This window comes from Arabidopsis lyrata (assembly GCF_000004255.2).
Source record: "Arabidopsis lyrata subsp. lyrata unplaced genomic scaffold ARALYscaffold_2, whole genome shotgun sequence".
Lineage (NCBI taxonomy): Eukaryota > Viridiplantae > Streptophyta > Magnoliopsida > Brassicales > Brassicaceae > Arabidopsis > Arabidopsis lyrata.
The window spans coordinates 14,133,286-14,144,410 of NW_003302554.1; the positions used below are offsets into that span (position 1 = coordinate 14,133,286).

General features: G+C 31.8%; 2 protein-coding genes across 2 annotated transcripts; both read right to left on the minus strand.

Moving 5' to 3' along the window:
- Positions 1-2,216: 2,216 nt before the first annotated feature.
- On the minus strand, positions 2,217-4,259 carry LOC9324810 (CLAVATA3/ESR (CLE)-related protein 26). The gene is made up of 2 exons (XM_021034500.1): positions 3,596-4,259; positions 2,217-2,443 (listed from the first exon to the last, which is right to left on the minus strand). Exons 1-2 carry the CDS (start codon positions 3,865-3,867, stop codon positions 2,404-2,406), a joined length of 312 nt encoding a protein of 103 aa, XP_020890159.1. The 5' UTR covers positions 3,868-4,259; the 3' UTR covers positions 2,217-2,403.
- Positions 4,260-7,705: 3,446 nt separating this feature from the next.
- On the minus strand, positions 7,706-9,037 carry LOC9324811. The gene is made up of 4 exons (XM_002888702.2): positions 8,882-9,037; positions 8,650-8,782; positions 8,153-8,413; positions 7,706-8,071 (listed from the first exon to the last, which is right to left on the minus strand). Exons 1-4 carry the CDS (start codon positions 8,977-8,979, stop codon positions 7,955-7,957), a joined length of 609 nt encoding a protein of 202 aa, XP_002888748.1. The 5' UTR covers positions 8,980-9,037; the 3' UTR covers positions 7,706-7,954.
- Positions 9,038-11,125: the final 2,088 nt, after the last annotated feature.

Genomic DNA, 11,125 nt, shown 5'->3' on the forward strand with positions numbered 1-11,125 from the left:
CATCTCTAACCATCGTTTAAAGCTTCGTCCAAACTCATAAACCTTTAACCGTGAATTTAAATCCTAATTCCAAATTCCGAAACCTTAATCGCCATTTTAACCTAGTCGAAGCTCACACTGCCGAACCTTATCCCGACTTCTTTTCACCCTTGTCGTACATGCGAAAGTGTTCGCTCAAAAAATATGTGGCAAGAGAAAAATGTAAAGAGAATTATTTGTTAACCTTGTCGGAAAAGTTAGCCTCTATACTACTAACACCCTAAAAGGCTAAAACTACGGTTCTAGCATAGTAACATGTGTTCTCTCCAAACCAGGTTACTTCTTATCAATAGTTTTCTTTCTTATCATTTCCCTTAGATCTAATATGGCTCTCTAACTATCATAGTTAAAATTTTCCTTTATTCTTTCACTTTTTTTGTTGTCTTTCTAATTAAGTAACTATGAATAATTGTTGTTGCATTTAAATTTTCTAGAACGATAGGAGCCGTCATATATATGTATAGTTCAAATGTTCCTGCTTTAAGACTGGTCTTCAGTTACTTTTGATTCTTGAAGACTGGAAGCCAAAAAAAAAAAAAGGACAAAAAGAAGTTGATTGATTATTGTGTCTGTTAAGTCTGTCTAATGCGTTTGGTAACAATTCAAATTAAAGATATTCAAACTCTTTAAATTGTGAACTTTTGAAATGAAAATTTAGAGATCATGTATATGTTTATTTTTGCTCAATTAATTCAGAAAAAAAAGTGATGATATTTTGCTTGACCATGCGCATGTGTTCGAGAGTTACTTGTAAACCATGTTATAAGTTGGAACTCATGTTTCCATGGAAGAAGACATTTCATATAATCATATATCAAAATGTATCGTGGATGTTTAAAAGTAGTAGAAGATTTTATAGAGCCGAGCCAGAAACTCAATATTTTGCTATATATTCCTGCTTTTCTTTATTTGCAAATAATTAATCTACCGGTTTTGTTATTTTAGTAATTCTTTTTTCAAGAACCTTCTCATCTCATAATAACTAGTCACACACTACGATAAATGGAAATACCTAATGGAAAATATTATGTTTTCATTTTAATACATATGTTGTGTACGTTGGTGATGTAGTAAATTAGTAAGCTAAGTATGCATACTAGTTTTTTATATTTCAAGATTACTAAAATTAATTTAGATATATATCTATGGAAAAGAAATGAAAAAAAAAAAGAGAGAGAGAGAAAGAGTAGTGGTAGAGTTAACCCCACAAAAGAACAAAAGAATAAAAGATGGGGAAAAGCATAACACAAAGAAGCAATGTGGTCTCCTTTATTTAGAAGAACCATTACACACATTCTCCTTTTAAATTTCGGCATTTGGAGCTCATAATAATTTTTAAAATGTATGTATATATGCCAATGCATTTATAAATTATTAATATCTTATGTATACAATCCTTGTCGACATCGCTTTAATTTCCCCCCTTTGCAAGAATATATGCTTTCAGAATACATCAATAATAATGGATTCGACATATATTTTTTTAATGATTGGATAAGACTCTTTCAAAGTACAATTGTTCTTTACACAAAAAAAAATCCATCTTCATTTTTTGTTCGTTCAAAACATGTGATAAGAATCATATTTTGTCTATAGAACCATTTTGTTCGTGTTATTGTAATCTACGATTTCTAATCGTGAATATACAAGGGTCAATCAGGTACAAAATTATGATGTTTTTATTTGTTATTTAAAAAACTTGTGCTATCTCTAAAATACCATGTCATTCTTTATCAGAAAAAACGAAAAAATACCATGTCATTTTGTCTATCAACTTAGCATGTTATTTAGAACAACATATATAGGGTACTATATTAAACATAAGAAAGCATGTTAGTTAGAAAAATATATAGTACTCATTTTTGTGTTTTTGCTCATAAAAAAAGTCTATAATTATTTACCTAATTAAGTTAATCAATGTTCACGATCATTTAGTGCAAGTACCCAATATACAATGTGAGTAAGGAAATAAAGCATCTAAACGTTATTTGATGATGCATGGATCAAATTAGAAACAATCCAATAAAAGTCGTGCAATGTGTGAGAAAACAGGATTGCATTGCATGTACGTACGTATACTTCTTCTTTTCTATCTTGAAATCCTTTTAATAATCAGTTTTTTTTTTTTCATTTTTAAAACCTAGCTCCCCTAACTAGCTCAATATAAATTTCTTTACTAGGAACAAAACAAACATTAAAAAAATAGAAGTGTAGGGTCACAAATATTTTGAGCATATTTAAGAGATTCGATCCCAAATGAAAGGAAAAGAGAATCTAGCAGCATTACAAGACCTATATTAATTTGCCAACAATTATACTTCTCTCTCTCTCTCTCTCTGCTTCTTCCCTAAGTTTTCACCGTACTTATGCTCTCCCCGGTGGTCTTCTTGAATTCCCTGCTCTCCTGTATTAAGACAGAACATAGAATTACTTAATTAATCCAATTCGTTTTTTATTGATTTTCTTTACTTTCGTATAAACGATCTAACAAATAAAACAACTGTTGGGTACAAACCAACGTCCCACATAGGAAGTTTGGAAAAGAAGATTCTAATATATAAGTAAAGTCCAACTCCAATTAGTATGAAGTTTTTTTGGAAGGAACCCAATAACAAATTCGTGCGGACTTGAGCATGTATGCCCAAAGCAGACAATATCATATTAATGGAGTTGTTGGAATGGGCTTATAAAACCCAATAACAACATTGATTGATATTTTAGTCAATTGACTACTTTAATACAATCTACATCATGAGTACTTCGTTTTAAAAAAATAATCAATTGCGATCATAAGTGGGTTACCTATATAACAAAGAAAAAAAAATAGAGGAAAAGAGAGTGTTCAAAGGGCTAAAGCTTCCATAAAGGAAAAAAAAAAGTTTTAAAAAGAAGCCATCTTATAGTGAATAATTAAAAACAGATTGTTAACGTAAAGACTGAATAAAGCTAGCAGACAGCCTTTTGCGAGCTTCTGTGATATGTCTCACCGAATCTGAGTTAGTTAAAAGAAACAAAGTGTTTGTTTTTATAGTAAAATTGTGCTAGAAGTATATATATGGTGACCAAATAAAAACTTAATTTAATATGCATATAGATATATCAACGAGTTAGCTTGCTTGATTTCTTCTAATATAGTCTCAACATCGACTTTAAATCTAGACCATATCCCGGTTTGTGGAAGCATCCGACTAATCACGGGGATGATCATGCCCTTGGTAAGGATTTTAACTCAAACTCACCACATGTTAAACACATCAGTCGAAAATGCAAGTGACCAAGTGGTCCACTCGTATAGTTTGAACACAACACAACGGAATAATATGGGGTTGTTGCGAGTTTTAGCCCTTGACCCTAGACCTAGTTAATATGAATCTTAAGAGGAATACAATACGCTTAAACGAAAAAAAAAGTTAATATGAATGTGGATGTTACCACACACGGGTTTATAGGCCATATATTATTATAATGAAAAATCATACAGAAACATGCAAGACACATATATGTAGGGGTGATGATTTCTTGAAAGTGAAAAATAAAACAAGAAATTAGTAAGAACCTGTTGTGTATAGGATCAGGCCCACGAGGCACTTTTCTTTTGCCCGCTACGTAGCTAAGATCGCCGTTTCCTGAACCATCTTCAAGCTCTTGTTGTATATCCTTGGTATCGGAGTTTTTCATGTTCACAGCTGTAGTAATCTCTTTTGTTTTGTCGCCCTCCTTGTTGTTTTGTAATACAAACGCATCGATCATAAGTAGAGTACTGACTAAACCAACCGTAAATAGTGTACGGAACAACAATTGGAGACGAAGGGAGTGGTGATTTCGCATGGTTTCAGGCCTTTGTGGATTTAATTTTTATCCTATCTTCGTTGGTTGGTTGATATAAAAACAGATATTAACATCGATCGAAGTAAAATAGGGTTTATATTCGATTTTCTTGAATTGAAACTATAATAGAGAACAAAGATGAGCTAGTGACAACAAAAGCAAGAGAAAGAGAGAGAGAGAGAGAGAAAGAGAGAAAGACAGAGAGAGTCTTATCACATTGATGAGTTAGGATGGTTGGTGTTCTTTATATGTTCGATGGCTTTTATTCTGTTCAATATATTTTGCAAACTTTACTCGAAACATTAGGATAGAGAGAGAAAAATAATTTCTGCTATGAATCTTTGTATATTTCTGTGAGATACATAAATAGTGTTATCTTTAAGCATGAATCCGTATTTTTATGTCGTCTCTTTTCGTCCCAATAATCTAAATATATATACCAGTGGAGATAATTATATCTATTAAACGCAATATTCTTTTTTTTTTGAAGGACCAAAAATACGACCAAAAAAGAAAGAATGAAATATAGAACAGCTGGTCCAAAACGTGACATGAAGGGAATTTATTTACCAGCCTTCGCTTTATATATATCAAATGAGTATTTTAATTCTTCATGCAGTTTTATTTTCTTAATCACTCAAATTAATATACTCATATGATATTAGTACGTAGTACACGTGACAAAGGGTTCCCTCGTACTTTCCTCACGTACAATTCATCTCTTTCGTATCCAAAAAGTAAAGCTAAGCACATATACACATATGACATAACCATGCCATGGATACCTAATTTGTAACCATATTTTATAAACATGTAACAGTTATTGGCAGGTATATATTATTCATTTCACAAAATTCAGTTTCTATAATAATTTATTGTATACGCATGTGTCCATATGTCGAATTTGCACAATACATAATATATAGTATCTAGCTACCTAGTTCCGATCAAGCTAGCTTATTATATTCCTCACCGTATTTTTATTTTTATTTTTATGTATCTAGTTGTCTACTACCATTTTGAATACAATAATATCGTTATAAGAGTTCCCCTATGCAAAACATCGAATAATATATGTTGATCTGTCGAGATATTAGCAATATTCTACACTAACAAAACATATTAATTATGCGTTAATCACCTTAACCATTCTTTATGTATCTTAAGATTTGCATACTTTAAAGGTTTCTGAAATAAAGATGAGAGTGACAAGATTGACTAGACCCATGATTAAAAATTGTTCCTTGCGAATATATTTTATAGCACTGTCACATAGCAGCCATAATTGATCCCATAGTTTTATATAAATATAGGGCCAATGAAGCATATGGTACATAATTCATCTCATCGATCAGATTTGCTACGATTTTACATGAATCCCACTTCAAAACAAATTACCTTTCCTAAAAGAGTTTATGTATATTTGTCCGAGAATCTTATGCCTTTGTGTTACTTACTAGCTTCTAGTCGAAGTAACCTGGAAAATGGCACTTACATATTCATTTTTTCATATATAAACCATATTAAAATACTAAAAAGGTAATTTATAAACAAGCTCCATTGCTAACGTGGTGACCACTTCCGTCTATAGGATTCTATATCCTTCGGTTCTCTACAGTCTCTACTTGTATGCGGACTTCAACATTGTCCAACGAAAAAATTCGTTCGAAGAATTTAGAAGCATTGTTGAGTAATATACGGTATATATTTTATTTTTATCGTCGCTCACAATTTACATATACTTACTTTTAAATTTCACGATAAACTAAATATAATTAAGATACGTTTTCATCAAATCATATCAATTTTTAAAAAAACTTTTTTGCATGCAACATCATTTGTTTTGTTTAAATATTCCCACTCACAGCAAATCAATTCTTGACGGTGCGACACTACCCTTCATAGTATCGTCTAAGTTTAGTTCTGATATGACTTTGTTAAACTTTGTTGAACAATTCTTGGGTTCACCCTTAGGGGTGAACCCAAGTATTCACCTCCTTTGGTTTTAACCAATGATTATGACATGTCATCTAGCATTTAACTAAAAATTAAAAATTAAAAAATTAATAAAATAAATTAAGAAATAAAAATCATTAACCAAAAGATTATGTTAGTTAACGGATACGTCGTTGGTGTTAGTATTATACGTTAGGGTTTCAATTTATTCTACAGCCATTGATACGTCGTCATCGTTCGAAGAAACGTGAAGACATGGGAAAGACGACGATGACGGTTTTCCTTGGCAATTTTATGATTTCCATCTTCTAATGAAATTTTATGATTTTATGATTTGTTAATAAATGATGTATACACATGACGAGAGAGGGCTTCTTCATTTGGATACGGTGAATTAAAGAATATACTTGTGTGTATCATGCCTTTTTCTTTTATGTATTGGCTAATACGTTACTTCTATGTGACTAGGATGCATCAAATGAAAATTCTGCAGAGTTGCAGGGTGTATCAAATCTCATCATTGGCAACTAGAGTGATGGATTGGAAATCTCGTTGCTTCTTTGTTAGCTAATAAGCTAGGCGTGATACAAGAGCAGTGTGACAGACTAAAAACTAAGCTTTCACCCATATACTACTTCAAACTGATAAGCAATTAGATGAAAACTAATAATTGTAGCTTCATGCAAAATTAAAAACATTTGGAGAATTGTGATCACAGAAGATTGAAAGAGGAGAAAACTTTGACGTTGTAGCAGAAACAATTCCAAGATTATGAAAGTTCTAATACAATAGAAGTGCGTGAATTAGTAATGCTAAGTATCAATGGCCATGGAAAAAAAAATCGAAACCCTAACACCAACGACGTTTTTAAGAAGGTGATTTTTATTTCTTAATTTATTTTATTAATTTTTTTAATTTTTAATTTTTAGTTAAATGTTAAATGACATGGCATAATCATTGGCTAAAACCAAAGGAGGTGAATACAAGGGTTCACCCCTAGGGGTGAACCCAAGAATTGTTCAACTTTGTTTGTCGTTGACCGTGACTCCACATTTCTTCGGCACATTGATAAGTGTAAGTTTTCCTCGGTGCAAATTCAATGTATTTAGGCATTTTGGTTCTACGACCCCAAGTTCCGGTCATGCGGACAGACTGGGAACCGGGAATTACCGAGTTTAACCTTTTGTACGGTTGTACCTAATCAGCTAATGATGAGAAGCCATGAACAAATCTTAAGAAAAACCATGAAACTGTTCGTGGGGCGACTGATTGAGGATGTCATGAGGACCCGAACCATATACAACTTTTAGCTCTAATGATCGTGGACAAGTCAACAATCCACAAAGTCAAACTTATCAAACCGAATGCCCAGGGCTACTTGGTAAGTTTTATGTACTGAACAAATGCACAAGATCACATTGACGTAGCAAACGAGTGTTGTCCTTTCACTCCAAGATCTGGAGATTTTTGTAGGCGCCATCACTTGACCACGCTCATTAACCATATCATCAACCATATCATTCAGGACTATCACTTGACGTGTAACCGTAAAGGGTTTTAACATCAATCTAATTGTTTCTGTATGCGTGGTTTTAACATTAGTCCGACATAAACAAAGATTTCAAAATTTTCCTTGGGATTAGTTTTAGTGTTTGAACAAATATGGCGCGTCATATACGCAAATTTTGTAAAATCATGTCATTAAAGTTTGCAAACCCTGGTTTATTTCTTGATGCTAATACTTTGTGCAAATCCTGTTGGCCTCAAGGATGATATATTACTTACTTTAACTAATATATTGCACAATTACACTAACCTCTTCCTACCAACAAGCTCATCACCGAGGTTCAAGACCAAACAATCATACTATATGGCAAAAATCTAAAGGTAAGTGAGGACCTCATTTCATTGTAATCGATATGTTTTCTCTAAAGACGGTAAGCAAATTTATACTATCAAGACAAAGATGTTTGTCAAATATGAAACAAGTAGTCCCACCCAATTATATGAAAGCCCCTAAAGCTATTCTATACACTCAAGCATATTCTCGTCTTTTCAACAGACAATGGCAAGTGTTAAATCTGTTTCTGAGTGAGTAGATGAAAGCTTTACATACCGAGAAAGGGTTCTTTTAAAACCGAGAATTGCTTTTTGATCTTCCACTTGACACCCCAAACATCGGTACTGTCTGTCTCTTTCTGATGTATATAGCAGCTCCGCTTATAAAAAACAGTCCTAGCATAATCGACTGTTGATTCATTCAAATGATCTACGTTAGCCCAAATTCTACAAGAAACGACTTGTTGAAAATTTAAGTGTTTCTCTGTACCTCAAAACCAAGAACTGATAACTTCTCTTCATCTGCAGAAGGCACACAGCTTCGATAAGTTTTGTAAGACTGAGACTTCACTTTCGTTGCCGGTGAATCATCCAACAGATTCCTTGTTTTTGCCTCTTCGTCATTGTTCGATTGATCATTTTTTGTTTCTTCTTCTCCATTTTTCTTGTGTGGATCCACTTCTTCTCTCATCTCTTTACATTTAAATGGAATACGATAACCAGTTTCACTACAACGATACTTCTCTTTTCTCTACAAAAGAAACCACACCAACACAAAACAATGAGACTTCACAAGAGAAGAGATCATATAAAATGTTCTTCAGATTCGTAATTCCTAATCCAAATCAATTAGGCTGATAAATCAATGATTAAGCTAGTTCTGAAACCCTAAATCACCAAAATCCATCTAAATCATATAGATCCGATAGCATAACATAGCAAAATCGATTGAATTTGATCACCAATTAGAGAGGAAATTTGAGAAACCTTTTCGGAGGAATTGCAAGAAACACAAGGACCTGAAGGAGAACAAGCGAAGGTGATATTACTTCCTTTTGGAGTTTCTTTGAAACTTAGAAGTAATCTCCGTCCAACGCTTCTGATCTCTTCATCTCCGTCACTGTCAAGATCGATAAATCAAAAACGAGTCAGATCAATAAGCGAGATCGATCATCGTCAGATTCAAATTAACTTGGAAGGAAATTGTTAAGTACGAAACTGTTCATGTGCTCTGGCGAGAAGAGAGGATGAAATTGAAGAAGCGTAGATGAAGATGAAGAAGGTGACCAGAAATAGTGAAGAACTCTGAGAAGCCATTTTTGCTGTTTCTTCTTCTTCGTGTTTCGCCGTCTCCGTACAAACAAAAATAACTCGCCGAAGAGAATATGATTACTTACAGAAACGCCCTGATATTACTTACTATTTATCAGTTAAACCTTTCACTTAATAGAATTATAAATTGAACCCGATAGTTTCAATTGATACTAACGAAACCCACATAAGCAATGTGGCCGATTTAGTTACGGTGATCGGTCTACCAATTAAAGTGATTTCATAACATTGTGATTTACCAACTATTATGATGTGATCAGTTTTTCACTAATTCTAAATAACTCAAAATCATATTGTAAAAACTACAATTGTGACGTGGTTAAGTATTCGATGTCTATACCGAAATTTCGATGGGGTGAAATCTTCATATTTTGGAATAGATTTATAATCTAAGAAATCTTTATATTGTTGAGTGGATAGACCAAATTTTAGTTATGGTTTATACTTCCATGTTTTTATTTTTTTGTCATGGGACTATAGTGTATAATCATCGATTGTAAACTTCAAATCGTTTTTATTTTTATGAAATATTTACATTTTTAACCAAAAAAAACAAAAAAAAAACTATCTCGAGTTGCTTCCAAATCAAGAATTTACTTTTAATTGTTTCTTTGAACACGTTCAACTTTTAATCAGAGTTTTGAATCTCCTTTCTTTGTGTGAATAATATAACAAGCAGAAACTTTAGTAATGTAATCAGAATTGTCTTTGCCCACAAAAAAATAAAATGTAATCAGAATTGTCATGTAATCATCCACATCATGCTGAGCATAAACGCTCTTGAATAAATTAAATGAAAAAAATATGAATGACCTCATACCTAACATATATATAAAAAAAAAAAAAAAAAGAGAGATGACCTCATAATAATATGGAGCAAACACAATTAGTATATCAAAAAGGTTTATATAGTTTCATCGCAACACTCTAATAAGACAGAAAAAAAAACTATATAACCTTTTTTTTTGACCTTTATATTAAACATCCGGCTTCTCTTCTTGACCGTGCTTCATAAATAAGTAGCCCATAACAGCAATTGCAAGGATTAAAAGGAGAGCAGATACTATGAGGACCAAAATCTTCGACATTGTTTTGTTTTTTAAATATTTAAAGATCCAAACTTAGCTTCTTGTCCTGTGTGTTTTTACCATTGACAGAGACAAAAAAAAAAAAAAAAAAAAAGAAAAAAAAGAGAGCGTATATATAACTAGATACATAGAAATAAAAATTATTGAGATTTACGGAAAATTTACTTTATGGAGGATTGGAAATAAAATATTGTGTTTATAAACATGAAATAATTAATGTAACTTCATGCATGCCAAAATTTTGATATACATATATACAGTTTCCAGTTTTTCTACTTTGTATCATTTTCCAAATTTTCTACTAATATTTTACCTTTTGATTTCCATATAGTTCATATTTTTTAAATTGGAAAGTTTCCTGTAAGAATGATTAAGATGGTAAACATAAATCTAATTCCCAGCAAAAACACTAATTATTTTTTCTCCTATGATCCTATCAGAAAAAATTATACAGTAAAACCTATATAGATTAATAATGTTGGAACCATGATATTTAATTAATTAATAATAATATTAATTTATCTATAGATTAATATTTATTCATTTATAAAATTAATTAATATTTATTAATTTATAAAAGTAATTAATATTTATAAATTTTATAAAATAACTTGAGAGAATTTTATCTAAATAAAATTAGTGTTTTGGATATTATAATTTTGTAGTTTTGGACTTGAAATTTTAATAGTTAGAAGAAAAAAAGCTCTTTTAACAGCAAATTACAAAAAATTAGATGAATTCACTTATACAAACGATAGATTAATGGTTAAGAAAAAAAAACTATAGATTAATGGCATCAACGTTGTGTTGGCCCAGTGGTAAATCTCCCAAGTGGAGGTACTGGGTTCGACGCCCGTTGGAAGGGATTTATTCTCCAAAAGAGTTGAATTTAATCTGGTGTGAGTTCTGTCTCTTGGAGATGTAGGGCATTCGGGCTTGAACTTCCAGATATTCAAAAAAAAAAAAAAAACTGTAGATTAATGACTCAAATTGTTGTATTTTAAACACCTATCAGGGTATCACACTATTTATTAGTAATAACC